The 24651-nt window shown below is 47.8% G+C and overlaps 1 protein-coding gene across 1 annotated transcript in view; it reads left to right on the top strand.

Moving 5' to 3' along the window:
* The window catches only part of tshz3b (teashirt zinc finger homeobox 3b), a 34714-nt gene extending 13190 nt beyond the window's left edge, over window positions 1-21524 (top strand). Inside the window, exon 3 of the mRNA XM_039614270.1 lies at window positions 16417-21524. Within this exon, the coding sequence (XP_039470204.1) occupies window positions 16417-20051 (3635 nt within the window). The 3' untranslated portion in view covers window positions 20052-21524. The remainder of the gene's footprint in view (window positions 1-16416) is intronic.
* Window positions 21525-24651: the final 3127 nt, after the last annotated feature.

Raw genomic sequence — 24651 nt, 5'->3', positions numbered from 1 at the left:
ATTTTGAACTGTGTCTGAGTTGGAGGTGAATCCTCTATAAGAAGTGGTCACATCAGCAGGTGATCTCTCTCAGAAGGTACTGCTGTGTCGTGGGTGGGACTTTGTGGCCTCCAGGTGAACCCTCTGCACGGCAGTGTGTGATTTTCTGCTTACAGTCAGTCCTTCCCTCTGATCCCGCCAGCCTGCCGCCACGAGTCAGGCAGACATGGTTCATGTTAGCTCAGCAGCGAACACGTGTCAGTAAAAATCCTACAGCAGATTTTCTTCATATTCAATCACAAACCTGTCTTTGTGCAATAAAATCTTATCGGCTTCATGGGAAAATGCCCGTGTTTGGAACATTTGTGGGAGGTTCCTCTGACCGTGCAGACAGAGGCCGGGAGGCGGGGTTGGAGCCGAGCAGCACACGCTCACACAGGAAGTCCGGAGCCCAGAGGGCACGTGTAGAAATGCAGCGAGCAGCAGAGGTGGATGTCAGTTGCCAAGCTTCAGTCAGCGTTTAATGTTTTGCTTCCTGCCTTTCTGTCACTCCACCAGGAATGATTTCGCCTCGAGCTTCGCCCTGGGTGCTACTCGGTGTCAGTGAACGCCACACACACACACACACACACAGAGAAATGACAGTCTGCTCTGCTTTACTTAGATGAGTACAACCCAGTCAAAGGACACTTGATTGGTCAACAAGCAGCCATTGAGTTATTGATCAGGCTCTCCACACCCGACTGGTTCTGTCTGAACACTGAAACAAATCTAATCTGGACTGAACCCAAACCAGGAACGTTTCTCAGGAATTACTGAAGAATTCTTATCATAGAGTTCAAATTACCGCTTGTCCTGTCACATCTTGAATCGGGGGTATGCGGTGATCCGGTGTCGGTCCAGTCCTCGGTCCACGGCATGGATGAAGCTAAGCGTTACTCGGTTTTTCACGCTCGGGCACTGTCAGGTTTACTTGTTTGAAACACAAACTGTGGTCAGCGTGAGTGGACTCGACATCGACGATGCTTCCCACGTGGGCTCATTTCAGTAACGTGTGGATTGGTGTTATGGTGAGGAGGTGCGCAGGAAAGACTCCCACACTAAGCTCCAATCACACACATTTGTTTTGGCCTCTCTGTGTTTTCCTGCTCGTCTGTTTCTTTCTTCCTGTTAAAAGAGAGTTTTTCCTTCCCGCTGTTGCTGAGTGCTCACAGGGTTGTTGGGGTTTCTCTTAAAGCTGTGGGGTTACAGCGACTTAAAGGCAAGCAAGCCCTGATTATTCAGACCAAACCAACAGCGTATTTTGGGTTAAAGTGATTTGGTTTGACAGTAGGGCTGCCACGATTAGTCGACTAGTCACGATTACGTCGACTATCAAAATCGTCGACGACTGATTTAATAGTCGACGCGTCGTTTGAAGCTTTGTAAGATCACAAAAGATGCAGGAATAAGTAGTAGGATTTAAGAGTGTAATAACGGACTGAAACAGAAGATGGCAGCACTGCATGTACAAGGATGCCAGCTGCCGTTACACTCGAAGAAGAAGAAGCAGCAGTGTCCCAGAATTCATAGCTGGCCCTGCTCAGTTTTCAACAATGGCGGCAGCTAGTTAGTTTTAATATTACTCTTATTAATCTTTCTGGGTCACAAAATAAACGTTTAACATATTTTCAGGCGAGAATGTAGCTGTGTAAACCTCAAATATCTGCTCAGTTTATCAAGACACTGCATATTTTCAAAAGCGCTCCGGCGTTTTCGGAGACGTCTGTTACCCACTAGCTCGATAGCTAGCGGGGCAGGCTCACTAGAGCCCGTGAGAACACCGGACTCCCGGCAAATCGTTTTCAAACCCACCACTGTCTTTCGCTACTCAGGTTAAACATATATAAGTCAGTTAGATAACTTAAAAATGTTATTGTTTGGCCTTTTTTTTTTTTTTTTTTAGTATTTTATTTGTTCCTGAGTAAATCGGTTTGGCTGAGATTAAAGTTATAGTTTATACACGACTGAATAAACGTCAAGCAGACAACTGATTATCAGAAGTGTGAGATGTTCGAGAATATACTCCGGTGTCCCGTTATATTTTAGATAGCAAGGAGTTTATTAAACTTTACCGAAACAATCTGTAAATCTCATTAAATTGAATAAACTATCATCTTGTCTTTATTTTTAGTTAGCACATACCAAACACTTAAAACTGTAAGCTAATGTTATATAAGAGCAGATGCTGCTGGTGCAATAAGCTGTACGTTTTACGTCCAATGGATGCATGATCCGATTAGTCGACTAATCGCAAAAATAATCGGTGACTAGTCGACTATCAAAATAATCGTTTGTGGCAGCCCTATTTGACAGATACACAAACTTTAGAGGTTTTGGTGGAGCATGTGACCAACATGTGACCCACATGTGACTGCCTGGTGCTGAAGGTGATTTAAACCCACTCACATGAGAGGGCAGGAAAGGCGCTTGTTTTCCTTCTGTGTGACGTCTGTCAGCAGTAATCTGATGGATCGTCCACTCTGACATCCAGCGGGAAAAACGTTGGAGCATCTGGAGCTTTAAGGCTTCGTAACTTCACACTGGATGTAAATATTTGTATATGAAAATTAATGAGCATCGTGGAGGAGATGGTTTTGTTTGGTAGAGCACAAAGCATAAAATTAAAACTACTTACAGCAGTCTTTTTCCTGTAAATGAAGTCCAGCTCCTCAGTGAAACGTCTCATTCATCAGCATCACAGACGCCAAACTAATGATGGCGTTTTTTCATTTTGAGCACAGATCGTCTCCTGATGGTGCAAATGTAAAAATCTCTGCATCTCTCTGGACAAATGTGACCCAATGTCCCGAGGTGACACGAGCCTGTGAAAGCTCTTTTCTCCTTTTTAAGACGCCACAGCAGCGGGGTTTGGTGAAAGAGAAGTGATTGTGAGGGAGGGGAAGCATTAATGATGGTGCCCATATATCACGAACACATCGGCGTGGCTGTGGCAGTTCAGTTGTTTTTTAGATATTAAGTAATCCCACGGTAACAATGTTCAGACAGAGAAGCCTGCAGTCACATGATCACCTGACTGCAGGATTGATCATCATCCTGACAGTGGAACGCCGGACCGAGGCCTCCGCGTGAGCGGATGTGTTCATCTATCACAACCTGAATGCAAGTGTGACACCTGGCCCACTGACGGTCAACCCAGGCTAGCGTGTCGCACACGGACGAGACGCTGCCTTCAGAGAGACGCAGACGACGTTTTATTTTCACGTGCTGCTCAGTTTAATCCGCATGGAGCTCTGCAGGAATGAGTCTGAACACCTTAGGCAGCTTCCCGGTCCCTCACCTGGATTTCTGAAATCAGGTCTTTGTTTAACACGAGCTGTAGAAACGTCAGTAACTCTGAGTGTTAAAGCTTGTATTGCTAACATGGGGCTAACTCAGAGACAGAGGCTCCACAGTTCAGAAGTCTAACTTCCTGTTAGTGTCTCTGAAGGTTAACCACAGATGGTTTTCTGAAGGTTTGTGGTCACAGAGAGACGAGGATGTCAAGCCCAGCTCGCCATTTCTCACAGCTGTGTGTGTTACTGCTTCACCTGCAGCCTGGTCTCTCTCTCTCTCTCTCTCACACACACACACACACACACACACACACACACACACACACACACACACACACTGGTCCTACTCTGACATCATCTGCGTGACATAAAAGCACTCAGCGTGGTGTTTTCTGGTCTTCGGGTCTCATTACATGATTAAAAATGGCGCTCTGCTTCCTGACATCATTCATGGCTGTCTGTGTATTTACCACCACCCTGGAAACTACACACACACACGCACACAGACAGCGCTTTGAAACTGAAACCTCTCACACACACTGATGAGGAGCGCTGATGGCCAGCATAGACCAGAGATCCATCACGTGACATGTTAACAACATGCTAACGTGTTTTTAAAGCCGCAGCTCAGGTTTCTTTTTAATTGCTGCATATGATGAAGGTGTCAGTGAACAGATCTGTTGATGTTCTGATCAGCAGGTGAAATCGTTTCAGTTTGACGGCCTCCACCTGGTTCCATCCTGCAGAGGAAAGCTGCAGATTCAGAGAGAAACCTGAGAAATCAGAGCAGATTCAGCAGTTCGTTCTCCTCTGAGACTTACCACCAACTGTAACGTGGCCCCAGCTGCTCTCTGCTGGGGTAGCTTTGCATGACTCACAGTTCAGAATAAGATGATGTCTGATTTCAGCTGATCATAAACATACAGCAGCCATGCTTCGGTTTCTGCCTGAGAACAGGAAGCTCGCTGGCGTCCTTTCTGGTGACTCATGGTGGCTTTAGTTTCCTTTGAATCGCAGCGACACATGTGTGACAGACGTGTGAGAGTAAAATGAGTTGCACAGCTGATGTGAGTGATGGAGATGTTTAGTCCTTATCCATGGCGTCAGGAACTCGTCTGTAAAACAATGTGCAGCACAGACTTTTGTAAAGGAAACATGTTGGAGCTGAAACAGAATCAGCGTTCGTGATCATCGCGCCCGTTTGTTGCTTTGAGTCGTAGCAATGATGTGTAAATGTGTCTGCAGCACGGAGAGGAGCGCAGTGTGAACCTGAACTGTATCTGCAGACACCTGCACAGCTGGAGGAGTTAAACTCAGGAGAACAGAAGAACATCAGAACCCGTCACGATCAGGGAAACGAGCTGGGACCAGATCAGAGTCTCCCACATCATCTGCACAAACCAAACTGTTGGAAAATCAGCTGTAAATTCAATGTTATGATGACGTTTCATCATGCGCTGCCCTGTCGCTCATGCACACATTCACAGGCATTGATGACCCTGTGTATGTCATATCAAAGATGGACCTTCCACCACGGTGTCACCCCTTAGTATCGAAGCCTCAGTTTGTTTTTGGGGTGAAGAGCTTAGTTCTCCCCTGACGCTTGCTAGCTTAGCCATAAAACCCTAAAACTGGAGCTCCGCCTTCTTGGATTGTCTGTTAGTGCAGTGAACTCACAGCAGCCCTGTTATTGGTCACATGATGTCATTAATAATGCTACAAATGGCTCCAACAGCACAAACATGGAGCAGAGGTCCAGCTCAGGTGAAGCTAGGAGCTACAGCCACCTGTGTCACCATCTGCCTGTCAGTCAGAGAGGCCACGCCCCTAATAATGCAAACTGACCACACTGCCTCTGTATCAGGCTCTAAACGTGCATCTTTCTGCTTTAACATGAGGACCTACTCAATGCTGCCTCTGCAGGAAATTAGAGTAACTGCAGGCTCATGTGTGAGCCCTAGAGGCTGATGGCTGTCAGCTCCAGCAAACCCTCCTTTTTGTTTGTTTTTACACTACGCCACGAACACATATGATTCTGTAATGGGAGTAATTTTGTTTCCTGATCAGATTTAAAATTATCTCTGCTGTTTCACAGTTTGTGTGTGTGTGTGTGTGTGTGTGTGTGTGTGCGCGCACATGTTTGTGTGTGTGTGCACAAGTGTTTGTGTGTGTGCGCAAGTGTTTGTGTGTGTGTGCGTGTGTCGGCTTCACTAAATCAGCGTACACGGCGTGATGCTGTAAACATGCTAATATTTCTTAATGGCACACTCCTACATTGATATGCATGTAAACTGTAGACCGTTAACCCCCTCCTCCTCACACACACACACACACACTGCTTGGCTCTCTGTTTTTCATTAATATCAAGTGATTGAGCGTAACATTAGCAGATAAAGCGCAGACTAAGATGACACATAAGCTGCGGACGGAGGAATTAAAGTCTAATATAATCAGTCGGCCTGCGTGAGGAAAAGCCATCAGTCGTCACACGGCTGACATTTTGATTTCCGACGTTTCTGCAGAGCGAGCGCGTTGGATGGAGACGGATTTCTCTTTTAAGTAAAGAGATGCATAAGTGATTGTTCAAAGGATTTTCTCGCACAGCTTTAAAGTCACACACATACGTGCAGAGTATCGATCTCTCAGGTGTTTGCGTGTCCGTCTGGCTGGTTATTTTCAGAGCACATCACTTTTTATTAGCTTAATAAATCACCTTTGTTGTCAATCAAGCAGCAGAGAATAATTGGATATGGTTGAAGCCTTGCGTGATGGATTATAAATCATTCAAGATTAAATTAAAAGATAATGCACAAACTTAATGGTTTGTGTTTTGCAGTCTAGATTGCCTCGGAGCAGAGCTGTTTTCCAGCTTTATTGCGCGCCTCCAAAACTCGGCACATTTCACACCTTTTATTGCCTCAGTGGAGCTTTTTTCAGCCTCTTTATGTCCACGTTTGCCGCGGAGATTCATTCGAAGGACTTCTTTTGTTTCATGCCCACATTCAGGAAGATGTCATTCTGTGTGTTTACATCCCGGCTGTAAGTCGAGCTCTCCTGAGCACCAGAGAAAGGCATTATTTCAGCGAGGCGAGGAGGACTAAAGAAGAGCGGCGGACGCGGAGAACGAGCTCTGCCAGGGGTGCGATCCCACGCCCGCTGAATTTAAGTGTGTCCGTTTGCATTGGAACAGAGCGGGCGTTATCATAATCGCCTCCTGCCTACTTGACAGGACCTTAAAGTGATCCTGTCATTTTATTTACACCCAGGCCTCGCTGTGATTTGCTCGGCACCACACACAGACGTGCACGCACACTCCCCCGGCGAGCCGGGTCGAGTGGACTGGATGACATCTTTTGATCAGAGCTGTCCAAAGAGATCAGAGCAGACTGGCAGGTAATAGATACCCAGCAACTTCCCACACTTGCTGTGTGTCTGCACATTTCCACTCTCGGAATGCAAAAGCTCTGAGATCACCGCTGAACCGAGAGCACGTTAGCTACACAGCTTTATCAGCTGTGCTGTCGTCATGGCGATAGTCAGGCGTGGCCTCTCAGCTGCTGAACCCCCTCAGCTGACGTCTATGCAGGTAAAAGCTGTCGCTTGGCGGCCAACGGTGCTACAGACTGCTAGCAGCTATGAGGCCACACCCCTTAATTCAGTTATTATGTTACAGGTGTTATAAAAATTATCTTTAGAGAGCAAACCACTTTGTTTGTTTTAACATGGGAGTCTATGGGGACCGATTCACTGTGGAGCCTCCGCAGGACGCTAGAGGAACTGCAGCAGTTGGTGGTTGCTTGGAGACCACAGGTGCTCCTCACCTGTCTGAGGGCTGATTGTAGCTCTGCTGATGGTGTGACTCCATGTCTCAGTCCATCCATCACGAGCCGCACAGGTCGATCAGTCGCCTCTGGGATCAATGGCACGCCTCGCCACTTTAGGGCGCTCACCGCATGCAGCCACGCCCCTTTAACCACCATGAGTGCACGTGCAGAAGGGCCTTCCCACCAATTTGTCTGTGCGTTTCAGATCACTATAATTAAGTTATTGATCATGGATTCAATTAACTTCATTAATGTGGCTGCTCTGCTGAGTGCGGAGGGACAAACGTGAGGCAGGGAGAGGAGGTGATCACATGTCATCATGAAGCAGTGCTCCCTGAGCCGTGTCTCGTTACCCCCAAAGTGTCGTTAGGCGGTATTGTTCACTGAGAGACAACAGTTCACGTCAGGAGGCTGGAAGTGGCTAAACATGTGGCTGGATCAGTTGGGGGGTTCTCTCTCTGATCAGCTTTAGGCATTAAAGCCGCTCGGCGTGCTTCAGGAAAATATGGTTAAAGTTCCACCATCACCACATTAATGCTTTGTGTTGAGACAATGAGCCAGGAACGAAAAAGAGAAAGCCGTTGGTGTCGGTGCACAGAGACAGTTGTGCTCCCGTCGCTGTGAATGGGACGAGCTGGAGGAGCGTTTCCTGTCTGCAGCGTGTTTAGAGACTGATTAGAGCGGCGACGTCCACCCGTTTTTCATCGAGCACCACACGCACCCCGCTTTGATCCTGAGGACGGGGGAAACTCCTCTTTCTGTCACAGTGGAGTTCAACTACACACTTCTTAGTTTTCCTAGTTGACAAAGAAATGCTGATGTTGTTATTGAAAGAAATGTGACCAAATGACAGAAAAAGATCAAAACTTTTCTGTCCTGTAATTGTTGATCTGTTACTTAGTCATTGTGGTGTAGACCATGGGGCGTCTTTATCAGCCAGAAAAGCTGAAAAACATATTAAATACATTTAAAAGTCCAAACATGTATGTCGTCCTTGTCATTTTCCAAAACTGCCTGGTGGATCGGATTAGTTTTGGCCAGGCCGATTTTGGCCCTCGGGCTTTAACTTTCACCCCTGCTTTAGAGGAAATACTTCCACCGAGCGCACTATCTTTGTCTGACCCTGATGAGCGGTTTCCGTTTATAAAGAAACACGAACAACCATTCGACTGAAGTTTTGAAGTAAAACCCAAAGAAGAGGACGAAATGATTCACTGCACCCAAACTCCAAACGTTTGGTCCATGGACACGACCCTGTGGATGTGGGACCGATGTGAGGAAGCGAACTCTTTGTGTGCAGCAGATTCAGCACTTTAAAATCGAGCCGTCACATACTCGAGGATCAGATCATAACTTTACCACACTTTGCTTTGTGAGTCGTTTCACGTCTATCGATCGATCAGTTGATTTACACTTGGAAGTATTTCCCGTTGAAGCGTTCGGAGTTTAGTTCTGGAGTCGTGTGGAAACCTGAAAAACAGGAAAAATGAAGCTTCTCCACGCTCTGGTCCTTCATCTGCAGCTCGCTCTGCTAATTAAAAGAGCACCTGGATAGCTTTTGTGTTTGACCTCGCCTCCTCGTACTGCAGCGTGGTGTAAGTGTGTGTGTGTGCTTACTGATCTCAGTATCCTGGGTCACAGTCGAGCACGAGCCAGCAGCGTTGGGGATCATCTCAGTGTGCGTGCGTGCGTGCGTGCGTGCGTGCGTGTGTGTCCTCATTTTTGACTTCACTCCAGGCCCCCCTCGTCCTCCTCCTCTTCCTCCTCCTCCCTGGTTTACATGGCTGATGCACCTGCAGTGAAATCAGAGCTGCAGGATTTTTGACCCCTCGCGCACGCCGTACACACGGTGAAAATATTAGTGTGATGTCACAGAGAAGCAGAGTGACTTTAAAATTCTTTCTCAGTATAAATGAGGAAGTTTTCAGATGCTGCATTTAAACTTTGGTCGTCTTAAGAAAGATGAAGGTCTCTGTAAAGGTGAAGGCCTGAAGGACTTTGGATAGTACAAATCTGAATCAACGTCCCCCTCCAGTTGCTGCCCCCTCTCCGGGTGCAATGCCATTGTCACCTGAGCTCTCCTCTCACCACAACCCTGCTTCACCCCTATCCACACATCTACCCACAACAGAGCCAGCCCCACCCCCCACTCCAGCCCAGCCTCACATCTACTTCACAGCTGATCAGGTGAGAAGTCAGCTCAAGAGGACAAAGGTAAGGAAGGCAGCAGGTCCAGATGGAATCTGCTCCAGACTGCTCAGGGACTGTGCAGACCAGCTCTGTCAGGTGGCCCTGTACATCTTCAACCTGAGCCTGAGCCTGGAGAGGGTTCCTGAACTGTGGAAGACTTCCTGTGTGGTTCTGGTGCCAAAAATCGCACACCCCAAGGAGCCCAACCTCAGGCCTGTGGCCTTGACTTCTCATCTGATTAAGACGATGGAAAGGCTCATCCTGCACCACCTTCGGGCCACTGGTGAGCTCAGTGATGGACCCCCTGCAGTTCGCCTACCGTTCTGGAATCGGGGTGGATGACGCTGTCATCTGCCTGTTGCACCCATCCCTCTCTCACCTAGAGCAGGCGGGGAGCACTGTGAGGATCATGTTTTTTGACTTCTCCAGTGCTTTCAACACCATCCAGCCTGCACTACTGAGAGGGAAGCTGGAGGGAGCCGGAGTAGGCAAACAGCTGACTGCATGGACCATCAACTACCTTACCAACAGACCACAGTATGTGAGGCTTCATGACTGTGTGTCCGAGGTGGTAATCTGCAGCACGGGGGCACCACAGGGCACAGTTCTCTCACCTTTCCTGTTCAGCCTTTACACTTCAGGCTTCTGTTATAATTCGGACGATTGCCATCTATTCTCAGATGATACAGCCATCACTGGTTGCGTATCAGACGGGAATGATCAGGAATACAGGGGGGTCATCAGTGACTTTGTTGGCTGGTGTGAGACTAACGCGCTCCAAATCAACGCCGGCAAGACAAAGGAGATGGGCATAGACTTCAGGAGGAAGTCACCCCCTACAACACTGGTGAACATCCAAGGGACAGACATTGAGATAGTGGACTCTTGTAAGTACCTGGGTGTTCATCTCAACAATAAACTGGACTGGACTACAAATACAGACATCCTGTATAAGAAGGGCCAGAGTCGACTCCGCCTGCTGAGGAGACTGAGGTCCTTCGGAGTCTGCAGGACTCTGTTAAGGACATTCTATGACACTGTGGTAGCATCTGCCCTTTTCTATGCAGTGGCCTGCTGGGGGAGTGGATGCACGGACAGGGACAGGAGCAGGATTGACAAACTGGTGCAGAGGTCTAGCTCCGTGCTGGGATGTCCTCTGGAGTCTGTGTAGGTGGTTGGCAAGAGGAGGATGTTAGTAAAGCTGACATCCATCATGAACAACCCACATCACCCACTGCATGAGTCTGTGAGTGTGCTGAGCAGCTCCTTTAGTCAGAGACTGAAACACCCTCGCTGCAGGAAGGAGCGCTTTTGCAGATCATTCATCCCAACAGCAGTTAGACTCTATAACTCCTCAATCACGATGTCATGACTCACTGGACACTGTGAACATCCATGGTCACCACTTCATGCATAATGGACTTTCTATGTGTATGGACATGTGCAGGTATATATGTATGTATATGCATACATATGTATATTTAGTGTATACGTGTGTGTCTACATGTCTATACATAGGAATAGTAGTGGTAATCCTGCAGGAGATTTCTCTCTTCAGGAACTCTCTCTGCAGGAGGGGGAGATACAGGAGAGGTGGAGGAAGATCTCAGCCTGGGCGTCTATTGTCTTGTGTAGTCTGGAAGATGAGTGGATGATGGGGTGGGTGCAGTTTTCTCTGTGGTGGGGTCGGGTGGACTGTCCCGGGCTCTGTGGGGCTGGGGCGTTGCTGCACTGGGCCCGGTCCGGATGGGCCTGGGCCCCCCTTTCCTGGCGGGTTGCAGAGTATGGGGTGCCTACTGGGGTCAGCGGGGAGCTGGCCCCAGGAGGGGTCACTGCCCCTCCCTTCCTTCCCTCCCCATCTCCAGCTGCCTCCCTCTTCCCGCTCCACCACAATCACCCACACATGCAGGGCCTTGGGGTGGGGTGTGTCACCAGGGTGCAGAGGAGACATCCCCCCTCTGTCCCTTCTTCTGGCTGCCTCTGCCTCAATTTTATCCCACAACTTAGACATTCACATTACTCACACTCTCATTACACATACATATAGGATCTTGGGGTGGGCACGCTACACGGATTCCAATTACCATCAGGGTGTACACCTCACCCCTGGATGCCCACCTCTCAATTTTAAATACACGTAGACATTGAGGGCTAGCAGGAGGGGCTATACGCTTACCTGCTGCTCTGGCAGGTAGCTCCATGCCCTCCTGGGTTTTAAATGCACCTTAGAACACACATACATCAACACTACATAAGAGCGGGTGGAGGGAGGTTTGAGTCTTCCCACACCCCGTTCTCTGCGGCCTGCTGGAGCGGGGGGCTAGGAGGAGGAGTTGGCCGTCCGACTGGGGTCTGGAATGTGGGGCCTCCCTGCTGCTGCGGGTCGGGGCAGTCTGCTTCTCCCACCGCAGGAAAAGGGTAACATCACCTGGGTCTGGGCGCAGTTTCCCCTCCAGGGGCAAGGGTACCTAGACCCGGGGCTTAGAGTACGCTTTGGGGAGTGTGATTGTGTGTACAGCGTCTCTTTATGTCCGTCTCCACGTTGGGTGAGTGTTGAGTAATTGTATATGAGAGCATGAGGGTGGGAATAGATGTTTGTATCTGTGTGTGCCTGTTTGTCTGTGTCTTTATGTCAGGTTGGGTATCAGACGCCACCTCTCTGGGGACATCTCAGGCCCTCCAAGGTTTGAGGCCCATCTCCCCCACCACTTCCCCTGCCGGTGGCAGACGCCTCAGACATCGGTGCGTTGGTGGTTCTTTGTGTCCGGGGTGGGCGCCCAGGTACCCACCGGCTCACTCCTTGGCGGCTGCTTATCGGGGCCTGGAGCCTGGGGCTCGCTCGGGCCACTTCGGGGATGGGGTGCCCTCGGCCTCTCAGCCCGGGGCTCGGTCACTCAGGCACAGCTGGCTGCCGGCGGAGCTCACGGGCACGTCACTGCAACCCCCGGCTTCTGCTCGCGGCTGCTGAGTGACCCCTCATCTGGGACTCTCCTCAGCTCTTTCTGGGATAGCAAGCGCGGCTGCCCCTCTGTTGGTCTTCCTTGGTCTCTTGTGTTCTGGGGGCCTCTGGATGTCTGGAGTTTTGATCTCCTCCATACCTGCTTCATGCCCTGGAGGACGGGGCAGTGGCCCCCACACCCTCTAGTAGATCATTACATGAAGGAACCTTTTAAAAACAAGCGTTCATGCTCACAGGTGCACACACGGGTGATCACACACACAAACTACACCCTTTTGGCTCCTACCTCAAAGCACACTGTGCGCTGTCGATCCGTGTGCTGCACAATAATGTTTAATATTTAGTATTTACTGTCATATTCCCATATATCATTGTGATGTTGTTTATTACTCTCGTTTTCTTTACTTGCTTTCTTTTTTTCTTTCTCAACAGGTGATCCAGGTGATCGATATATGTATTTTTGTCTGCTTATTCTGTTGGTTTTGGTTTTGCCCTTCTCGTCCCTCTTCTCAGCTGTTTTTCTTTCCCTCTTTCTTTCTCCCCTTTCTTTCCACCAGTCAAGTCTGTCCCGTATTCAGCAAGTCAAAATAAAATAAACAATAAAAGGTGAATCAAATGGACCATTACGGCAAGGCTGGGATGGTCCATTTGGTAAAGTAAATCCGTTGGGCATCTTTCTTCGCATTTTAGACAATAATTCTGATGGCAAAAGAACCAAACGGGACAGGTTTAAGAAAAAAAAAAAAAAAAAAAAAAAAAAAAAAAAAAAAGGAATAGTAGTGGTACAATAGTTATGTTAAGCTATATAGTTTATGTCTTGCATATTTCCACAACCATATCCATAATCACATACTGTGTATGCTACCGTTGTATATAGTATATTATCTTACTTATTTTTCATTGTTTGCACTTATTTGTATTTTTTGTATTTCCCTTCTGATATCTGTACCTGAGCTGAGGTAACACAGAAATTTCCCCGTCGTGGGATCAATAAAGTCTTGTCTTGTCTTGTCTTGTCTTGTCTTGTCTTGTCTTGTCTTGTCTTGTCTTGTCTTATCATTTCATTTAAACATCTCCAGCTGGGAAGTTTAGAGAAGTTCATAATTCATTTCCTGCCGCTGAGACGATGTATCATCTCAGAGCTGCTCGCCTGTCTCCAGCCCTTCCATCAGAGGGAGCACAGACTCAGCTAACTCACCAGAGGTGCCGCATGAGAACATCTGGACCTCCTGCAGGCTGCGTGTTAGGATAAAACTCAGGCTGAAAGACTGAGGGACTGCTCAGAGACTCCAGGAGAATCCAGGAGGAACCGTTGGAAGAACCACAAACATTAGCAACACAAAGCCTTTAAACGAGGAAGAACCACTCAGTTTCAAATCCAGATGAAGCTCATTGCCTTTGTTGCAGTTCTGCTCTTTGTTCCACACTTTCACCACTAAAACATTGTTTCCAATAAAAGCCGTGTACTTTACAGAGACGCAGATCCTCTCAGAGGCGGCTCGCCATAACGCAGTTTCACGTGCTCATGTTTGGCCTCGATGAGCGCTCTGGGCTGCTGTGGCTCTGCACCGTTCTCTTACACAGCTGTCGTTTGGGCTGATTCACAGCAGATGGCGAGTGCACGTATGCACGGGTGGCGGCTCGAGACAGACGGAGGGAGAGCCGAGGAGGCTGGGAGACGAAACGCATTCAAATACACAGCTGCTTTAATGCAACAAAGGGCACCGTTACCGCACGCAGTGTCGGTGAGAGGTCAGGTGACCGTATGGGTTTAAAGCGCTCGCCGTGATGTGTTTAAAGCTTTTCAGGTGGATCCTGAAAACAGAAACTCCAGAGCTCGCCTTGAGGCACAGAGCTGTTACACTGCAGCACATACAGTACATACAGGAAGTGTGTGTGTGCGTGTGTGTGTGATGGCTCGGGGATATCTGTGTCTCTCTACATCTGTTTATCCCACGGCAGTGTCGTATCATCACCGACGGCAAACAGCAGCCTGACAATGACAAAGACTCCTCTCTGTTTCACTGCTGATGCAGTACACACACACGTACATTACAGACACACACACACGTACACACACATACACACACAATGCCGACAGGTCGTTCAGGTATTCCAGGCAGGAAGTTTTGTTTGTGTCACTTTGCTCCGGTTTCGGTGTTTTTTTCCTGCTCAACAAAAGCTCGTTAAAACCATCTGAGCTACGGCGAGATTCGGTTAAAACACGACCGACCATCGATTCAGCGTCTTTCCTCCACGGTGTCCGGTCTTTGCTGAACAGACAGCGTGGGGACATAACCCCATTGGCTGGAATAATCAGCTAAGAGACGGTGGGACCAGACCTCTGACGGTGTCTGCGGTTCGGTTTGGCGAGCGTGTCGGAGCAGCTCGTTTCTTTGTGTCTGTGGAAGCGGTGGATTGTGGTTACAGACGCATTTCCTGTGTTTACACGCCAGGTCAGATGGGCGAGTGACAGCCCGTTACACACACACACCCTCCCCTTCTGTTGCGTGTGCGTGTGCGAGCACGCTCAGCTCGACGTGCACAGCGCGAGCGTTGCTCATCTGCTTCCCCTCTGATGGACTTATTAACCAAAGAAAACATTGGTAGCTGCACAGAGAGGCGACAGTGTGATTTGTCTTGATGCATCTCTTCTCTGTGTGATTTCCACTGTATTCTTCTTAAACTGGAGGGATTTGAATATAAATGGAGAGCCTCGAGCCGTCTCCCTGCAGCTAAACTGTAAATAATAACTCTAAACTTTTTTCTAATCTTCTGTAATTGAAGCAAATGGGTTTTGCGGGGAGAGATTTGTCGCAAGGAAACGTACATACATTTTTTTTTATTTACGAGGAGGCGAGGGCTGAGCGGTGTAATGAGTGAACACGCGTGCTTAATTTAAATGGTGAGTGTGTCTGTTAGGGAATGCATTAGAGTCTGCAGAAGAAGCGTAAGACATATTAATTGACAGACAGGAACCGCTGTCTCCGAGGTTGATACAAGTAATTTATTACTTCAGAAACGAATGCCACCGCCAGAATGTGCTTCATTAATTTCAAATTTAGTTTTAATTTCAAGCTGTTGCCCCTTGAGAAGAATAAGGTGGCAAGTTGTGTTTGAAGAGACATTTTTTGCCTCTCCCTCACTTCATCTTTCTCTTCCCATCCTCCGTCTCTCTCTCCGCCTGTCTCCCACTGATTTTGTGCAGAACAAAGACCTGAGGGTGGAGGGAGGAGCGGCAGGGTGCTGACTCGGTTCCAATGAGAAAACAATGTCAGTGCGAGCCCGAGTCCCGTTTATGGGAGTAAATCCTTCATCTGTGAACAATTGCACAAAGTGTGAAGCCCGTGCCGTCGGCTCCTGCTGCCTCTCAACAGGTTCAGAAGATGTCCTGAAGATTGAGGCTGTTTCGCTCACAGATATGCTGCATTTATTTGTTTGCTGCTTCAGAGAAACCAGTCAGGCCATGTACGCTATGCAGACATTTAATTTATCCTTATTCAAAGCAACACGTGCCCTTCGTGATGCACGTGCCCCTCACACACACTAAAGCAAGGGTGTCAAACTCCAGTCCTCGGGGGCCGCTGTCCTGAAACGTTTCCATGCGTCCCTGCTGCAACACACCTGAATAAAACTGACTGCATGCTGGTGTGGCAACCCCGAACCTGTTCAAGTACATTTAAATAAATGTAAGTGTTTGGAAAAATGTACTTCTAAAAGTACTTTTACTGCACCATATTCATTCACTCGTGTAACATGAATCAAGTGGCTGAACTGCCTCCTCAGCATGCAGTCAAGTTCGTTAGAGTCTTGCTAATGACCTACTAATCTTATTCAGGTGTGCTGCAGCAGGGACACATGGAAAAGTTTCTGGACAGCGGCCCCCGAGGACTGGAGTTTGACACTTGTGCACTAAAGGTTCTTCAGGGTTTTAAAAAACTGTCTGCCCGTCTCTGCGTCTTTATAGGTTTGATCCTTTAGCTGTTCAGGGAAATATTAGCAACACGTTTCAAAAACCACATTAGTCAGAAGAGTTTTCATCATGATGGATAAACTCTGAGACTAATACGATCATCCTCCTGTGGTAGGTCTAACCGATCTCTCTCTGTTTTTGTTCTTCGCTTCGCAGCATACATCCCTGAAGATGAGAAGGAAGCAGCTCTGTTGGATGAAGACCTGGATGGAGACGACTCAGCCCAGGACGGGGAAGAGCCCGCCGCCAAACTCCTATGTCCAGACAAGGACTTCCTCCTCAAGGACCGGCCAGGATCCACCGGCTTCCGTGACTCCCCCAACGCCGCTGACTTCTCTGGTCAGGAGCTGGACAGCGAGTCCCATCTGAGCGAAACCAGTGACAGAATGTCTGATTTTGAAAGCTCCTCACTTAAAAACGAGGACGAGATCCTCCACTCTAAAGATCCCTCCAACGCCCTGTCGCCGTCCTCCTCCTCTACCATGATGGCCGCCGCCAACGCTGCTGCCACTGTCGCTGGCGAAGAGGCCATATTAGCTGCAACAGGCTCTGTCGCTGACAGCCTGGAGAAGATGAAGGCCATTTACACCTCTTTTCTGACCAATTCCTATTGGTCCACCCTAAACCTGAACCTGAGCCAGTCCCCAGCGGAGAAGCCCCCCCGCAGTCACAGCAGCAGCAGCAGCAGCAGCAGTAGCAGCAGCTGTGGGAGCGGAGGCTACGACTGGCACCAGACAGCCATGGCTAAAACCCTCCAGCAGGTCTCTCAGAACCACCACAACAGGATGGCGCTGGTCCAACATCCTACAGTGGCCGTGAGCGCCCCGTCAACAGAACCCAACCTCTTCAGTACCGTCCAGCTCTACCGGCAGAGCTCCAAGCTCTATGGCTCCATATTCACTGGTGCCAGCAAATTCCGCTGTAAGGACTGCAGCTCAGCATACGACACGCTGGTGGAGCTCACGGTGCACATGAATGAGACGGGCCACTACCGTGATGATAACCACGAGACGGATGGCGAGGGAGCTAAACGGTGGTCCAAACCCAGGAAACGATCTTTGCTGGAGATGGAAGGGAAGGAGGACGCGCAGAAGGTTCTGAAGTGCATGTACTGTGGACACTCTTTTGAATCCCTTCAGGACCTGAGTGTCCACATGATTAAGACGAAACACTACCAGAAAGTGCCTCTGAAAGAGCCCGTCACACCTGTGGCAGCTAAGATTATCTCTTCTGCTCGAAAGAGAGCCCCTCTTGACCTGGACATCCCCAGCTCGCCAGACTCTAATGGAGGCGCCACACCGAAGCCCACCTCCCTCAGTGACTCTGGCGATATACTCCAAAAGGTGACCAACCCTTACATCACGCCTAACAACCGCTATGGACACCAAAATGGTGCCAGCTACGCCTGGCAGTTCGAATCCAGGAAGTCGCAGATCCTCAAATGCATGGAGTGCGGCAGCTCTCACGACACGCTGCAGGAGCTCACGGCTCACATGATGGTGACAGGACATTTCATCAAAGTCACCAACTCTGCGATTAAGAAAGGCAAACCGATCATAGAGGCATCCGCCCAGGCACTGAGGTCAAACTCAGCAGCTGAAGAGAAGGTGCAGTCGGTCCCCCTGGCTGCTACCACCTTCTCCCCTCCGCCTGCCCCGGTGCCTCCTCCGACCAGCATCTCCCCCACTCCTATGGTTGTGGAGATAAAGAAGGAGGCGAAGGAGGAGGAGTGCACTGCAGAGTCCATTCTGAACAATGTTAATGATGTGAGCAAGGAGAAGAAGGCCGTAGGTGAGGAAGAGGTTGAAGAAAAGTTTGATATAACTTCAAAGTATAGCTATCTGACTGAGGAGGATCTGGAGGAAAGTCCAAAGGGGGGTCTTGATATCCTCAAGTCCTTGGAGAACACAGTGACCTCAGCCATCAACAAGGCCCAGAATGGAGCTCCCAGCTGGGGAGGATATCCCAGCATCCACGCTGCCTACCAGCTACCAAACATCATGAAGCTTTCGCTGGGTACCTCTGGAAAGAGCTCCCCACTGAAATACATGTTCCCCGGAGGGGAGATCCTCTCCCCCACCGCCAAGAACCAGCCGCTGATCTCACCTCCTAGCTGCCAGACCTCTCCACTACCTAAAAACAACTTCCATGCTATGGAGGAACTCGTCAAGAAAGTGACAGAGAAGGTGGCCAAGGTGGAGGAGAAAATGAGGGAGCCGGCTGCTGTTGTGAGGGCCTCTCCTCTGGGGCGCACCACCCCTTCACCGTGCAACAGTGGGGCAGAGGAGTCAGCCCGAGGAGAGTCCCCCAAAGAAAGCCAACCAGGAGGCTGTAAGACCCCTGAGAATGCAAGCGCAGAAGAAGAAAATGGACCCAACCACAGAGATGCAAACGGGGATGTCTCTACAAAGGAGTCGGCAGAGAATGGTGTAGAGTCCGCTGCCCTGACCTCACCCCCGCCCATCTCTGCGTTTGGCAGCACAGCCATCATCACAGATCACCCGCCTCCAGAGCAGCCGTTTCTGAACCCTCTGAGTGCGCTGCAGTCCGTCATGAATGTCCACCTAGGGAAGGCCGCCAAGCCGGCCCTGCCCTCCTTGGACCCAATGAGCATGCTGTTCAAGATGAGCAACAGCCTGGCTGAGAAAGCAGCGGTGGCCGCTTCTACACCACCAGCACAGACCAAAAAGACCGGTAGCGAGCACCTCGAGCGATATTTCTACCAGCAGCATCTGAACAACGACCAACCCATAGACCTTACCAAAGGAAAAAATGCAGACAAAAGCAACAGCTCTTTGGGGTCGACATCTCTCTCCTCCCCCACTTCCACCCCATCCTCGGTGTCTCCCTCCTCCACCGTCAGCATGACCAAAGCCTCAGCTGCAGTAGCTTCCTTCATGTCCACATCACCTCTGAGAGAAAACGCCCTCTCAGATATCTCAGACATGCTGAGGAACCTGACAGAAAGCCAGGCTGTGTCCAAGTCCTCCACGCCCACCAGCCAGTCCGAGCGCTCTGACGTCGACGGCGTCACGCAGGAAGAGACCGAAGATGTTTCGCCTGCCCAGAAGCGTAAAGGCCGCCAGTCCAACTGGAACCCTCAGCATCTCCTCATCCTACAGGCCCAGTTTGCTTCCAGTCTCAGACAAACAAATGACGGCAAGTACATGATGTCGGACCTGAGCCCACAGGAAAGAATGCATATCTCCCGCTTTACGGGTCTCTCCATGACAACCATATCCCACTGGCTGGCAAATGTCAAGTACCAGCTGAGGAGAACCGGTGGCACAAAGTTCTTGAAGAATCTGGATTCTGGTCACCCTGTGTTTTTCTGCAACGACTGCGCCTCTCAGATTCGCTCGCCGTCCACCTACGTCAGCCACCTGGAATCCCACCTGGGCTTTCGCCTGCGAGACCTAGCGAAGCTTTCTGGGGAGCAGCTGCTCAGCCAGATCTCCCAGCAACACCACCACCAACGTCATACCAAAGGACTGTCTGAGAAACTGTTCTCCAACCTCCACCCGTCCAGCCACCCTTTGCCGTCCTCACTCCCCACGTCCATCCCGTCCTCCTTACCCATCTCCCTGTCCTCATCCTTAACCACGTCTCTGCCCTGTACCGAATCGCCGTTGCCCTCTCCCGAGGATGACGACAGCGGCGCCCTTTATCAGTGCAAGCTGTGCAATCGGACATTTGCGAGCAAGCACGCAGTCAAGCTTCACCTGAGTAAGACTCACGGGAAGTCCCCAGAGGATCACCTCATGTACGTGTGCGAACTGGACAAACAGTAGCACCAGCTTGCTCGCCGTCTCTGACAGACGAGAAACGATGACGAAGGACGCCTGAAGCGTTGGGACTGCACAAAGATCCCATGCAACTACTGCTCTGAGTTTCGGCACATGGTTTTACATTTTGTGTTGTAGAAGTTTTTTAATTTTATTATGTATGATGTAGACTGACTTTTCACACAGACGTTCTTTTTTTTTAAGGGCGGGGGTTGGGTGGGGGCTGATGGGGTGGTATATGAAGTTAAAAAAAAGAGCTCCAAAACGAAGTGTTTGTATTTTGAGATTTGTCTAAATGGAATTTTGTTGTTTTTATATTTTGGCATCACTGAGGTGTGATAAGCTGCATGCATAAAGAAACAAAGTTTAGTTGAGCCTTCTGGAGCTAAACCTGGTGCACTTTTCATGGTTTATTTTCTCTTTTCACTCCTGACTGCTCTGTCTTCTGTTTCATCGTTTTTGGTGCTGAGGCAGCATTTAAAATTTAACCCTCTGAGTACGTCAAAGCATTTCTGCACCGGACATCCAAACACTGTCGACTTGAGATTAGAGATTGGAAATTTATCGAGGCCCTCGTGAAAATTAGACACGCGTCATGTCCCAAGCGGAGAAAATGTCAAGTCAAGCAGATCCTCTGCCCGATGCGGGATCCTCGTTTCACAGGATGTGACGCAAATATCGCAGCTTTGTGAATAATAATAAAAAAAAGATTTACTTTCATTGATCAGGGGCCTCTATTAATTCAGGTCTGTGTAAAATATGTACATAAGACATATGACTTATCCTGTCTAAATTATGCATCGTTTCTATATTTTTAATTTAAAAGACTATGACTATCTGCTGGTGCACAGTATATGAAGACATAAATAAATTGTTTTGCACAATAGTTTTATAAATGTGTTATTTAATCAAAGGATACAGAAACAAAGGGAGAAAGCAAACGAAGGACAACAGGTGAATCTTTTTATTCCCGACTCGTGCTCAAAGGGTTAAAGACTCTTTTTATCCGACACGTGAACGAACAGTGAGAAGATATTTGAGGCTGTACAAAAAGATGTTCCTTTATGAAGATGTTTCACATGTAAACTGTTATTTATAAGCACTCTGGGTTGTTTCATATCGCTGAAAGGCTTTTCTTTTTTCCTTTTTTTTCTGTCTAATTAGTCGGCCATGATTCCTCTGCAGCTTTATCTTTTTGGGATATGAAAGGTAACCATGGCTACACTAACCTCCTGAGTGACAGGTTTGGCTGCATTTTTGGCAGTTAATTTGCTGAAGTAACTGACAGCTGCCAGAGTGGAGAGAGAAGAAGAAAAAATCCTTATGTGTAAAATATGGGCATGTAAACAGCACAGACACCGTTATGCATTCTGTGCCGGTCGTCTTTTCACTTCCTTCTGTTGTTTTTTGTTGTTGTTGTTCTTGACAATGAACCCCATTATATGACTTCATATAACCTTGTTTTCTACTGCAGCATTAAAAAAGGAAACTGTTTGCAATAATGCCTGTGTGTGTGTGCACTGTGTGTGTCGTGGCTATCAATTATGTGTGTGCTGTGCAGTCCCTAATGAGCACATTAGACCGGGAGTGTGTCAGCGTCTGTCTGTGACGAGCTGCAGACTAGTTTACAGTGAGTGGCAGCAGCGGGCGTGTGGGAGACAAACACACACACACAGTCTCAGACATGCAAACAGAAACCATGGTTGTGGCGCTTCCCTGTAGCCTCGTCTGTTATCCCGGTGCCTTAAAGGAGCTCGGTCTCATGGATCACAAAGCTGCTGAAGGAATCTGGCGCGGCGACCACCTGACTTCGGATTTTATCTGCTATCGACAACGCTACCAAGAAAGCAAGGTTAGCTATCGAGCGCTGACTTGGCAACGCTGGCCATGGTTAGTCTGTAACAATGGACGACAAACACCCTCCACCCATCAGTGCTGGGGTCATTATCTGTTTTACATTAGTCGTAGTTTTCTTAAAAGTAATGCAGTATGTTGCTTAAGTACTTGCCAGGCAAAGTCATTTGTTACGCTGCTTTCGGGTTACTCTTTTAAACAAGCTGAAACGCATTGTGTCATAATTACCAATGAACAATATAGATCTACAGGCTACAGTCGCACACACCAACGCAAATCCCTATCCTACTTTGGACGCCTGATCTTCCTCTTAGCATGAACGCTTGTAGATCCAACAGCACAAAACAAAGATGGAAACCAGCGCAAAGAGACTTTAATGCGGTCGTCATGGTGATTCTACTGTACAGCTGTACTATACAGCCTGACTGCTCTTAGGTTTGTTACCTGTTGAAGTTCAGGCTCTGGCTGCGGGGCTGGAGTCTGCATACACTCGGCTTTAACATCACTCTGGGCTCTTGACTAGCATAGCGTTAGCTAGAGCAGCATTAGCATGCTGTCTATTATGATGTTAGCGGTGTAAGCATCAGTTTCTGTTTCCACATAACATCTCGCTCTTGTCCTTTTGTGAATTAAAAACAATAGTCATGGCCATGTCGCCACTCCTGAAAAGACCAAACTGAAATCAGCTGATTGTAGTGTGAGCGCAGGAAGAAAAAAATCAGGTTTCTTTTGTTCTTTTTATCCACCCAGCGTGCAGATAACAGAAGAACCTTCGTAATGTGAGTACCAACATACTGAATTTAGTACAGAAAAACATTACATTATTACTGCGCAAGTAAAAAATGTAGTTAATGGTTATGTCCAGGTGCTTTATTTGTCCCTCTAGTTTTTCCACTTCTTCATACATTTCTGTCCATTCTGACCAATTTCCCTCGAGGAATCCTTATATTACTGTTCTTATTATTACTACTTATATTGATGATTGTTATTCTCTCACTGATAAAATCAAAGAAGTAGCTGGAAATGAACAGGAGGAATCGATGTAGCCGAAAGCAAAACATCTCCAAACTTAAGTCATACTCAGACATTTCATCCCGAGTCCTTCAAATACAAATGAGTTGTTACACTACAATCTACTAAAAAGACATCTAAGTCAAGTTTATCTGAAAAAAACTCAAAGCTGAACTTCATACTTCCTGTCATATATGATTTATTAGACCGCCTGTCATAAAAAGAAGAAAACACATATTTTAGAAATCTGTCAAAAACAGGTTTAAGACTGAAAATTATATTCACCACATATAAACTGAATTTGTGTCTTTATACCCAAATTTGAGCTGGCACACTGGAATTTGTCCTAAATTGTAAGAAAATGAATCAAGGAGAATATTTGAGCACTAAAACAGATTTTTCTGTTCAGAAATGTAGGTAACTGTAATTAAATGTAATTTGGTTAAATAATAATAATGAATTTTATTATTTTTTCTGCTTTTTGTCATACATTAAATATGAAAATTCACAGATAAAGACAGTAATCATAGTTAAAAATATAATTTTGGCTGAAGAGCTCTCACAGACTGGTAGATTAACCATTACAGAAACATAATTAACCAGTACTGTTAATTTAGAGCAACTGTGGTATGAACCTGACACTGGGCGGTGGTCTGCTATGTCTCACCTCTTTCAATGGCAAATATTCGTGTGAAACATGACCAGAGTTTCTAATAACGAGGCCAGTGTACGTGCAGTGAGTCAAAAGCTAAGCCTGCTTTAAATATTCGATGTTTGACAGTTTTTTCTACTCTTGGATCTGGAAGATATCATAGAGACGGGAAGCCCCACCCACCTGCTGTTTAAAGCGCTTGTTTGTGAGCCCAGGCCAATCAAAACAAAATCAAAGGCTCTCCTCCACAGTCGTCATTTATAAAGTGCTTTACAAACCCGAACATTACGGCTAACAGCTGTATTTTCCTGTATGAGTGCAGCTAGCCAAACAGCGAACAGCTACTTCCTGCTAAAGCAACAGACAGTAAAGTGGACAGTTTATCCTGGTTTAACATAAACTCATTGTTGCAGTACTACAGTGATGTTTAGTTTCAGTGTCCTTATTTTCCTCTGAGTTATCGATCCTGTCACTAGTTAGCTAACATAAACTAATGCAGGTCTATTAGCCGCAACCAACCAACCACATGACGTCACATACTCACAGAAGATGGCGCAACGCATGTTTTTTTATCCATGTCAGTCCATCAGAGCAAGGCTCAGTGGGGTAAATTAGCCTTTATAGGTTCAGTGTTTCGTGTCCCCTTTAAGGTCTAATAACAAAAAAGCAGATAATGATGATGATGATAATAGTCTCTTTTGAAACATGCTGGAAAGAAAAAACCTGTCACTAATAGCGTGAATAAAATCTTTCAAGTGCTCTGTGGACGACTGTAAACGCAGAGATGCGTGCGTGCTGACACATCACGCAGCACAATGAAAATCTGTTTCATCCACTCACTGTTAGATTAAAAAACAGAGAGCAGCGGTGCTCCATCCTCTTCCTCCTCATGGGATATGAAAGTATAAAGAGCGACACTCACTCCCACAGAGTTACCCTTCCACGTCTGCGGCTCTATAATTACCTCGGATGTCCATTTTATGACGCCTCTTGGCGAGGTAAGAAACCTGGCAGGTATATTTGTTTAGGCTTCATGGGAGATGACAACAATGCTGACAAGATGTGCAGCTCCTTTCAAGTGTTTATTTA

The sequence above is a fragment of the Oreochromis aureus genome, linkage group 1, assembly GCF_013358895.1.
Source record: "Oreochromis aureus strain Israel breed Guangdong linkage group 1, ZZ_aureus, whole genome shotgun sequence".
Taxonomy (NCBI): Eukaryota; Metazoa; Chordata; class Actinopteri; order Cichliformes; family Cichlidae; genus Oreochromis; species Oreochromis aureus.
This window is presented reverse-complemented; position numbering and strand designations above follow the sequence as displayed.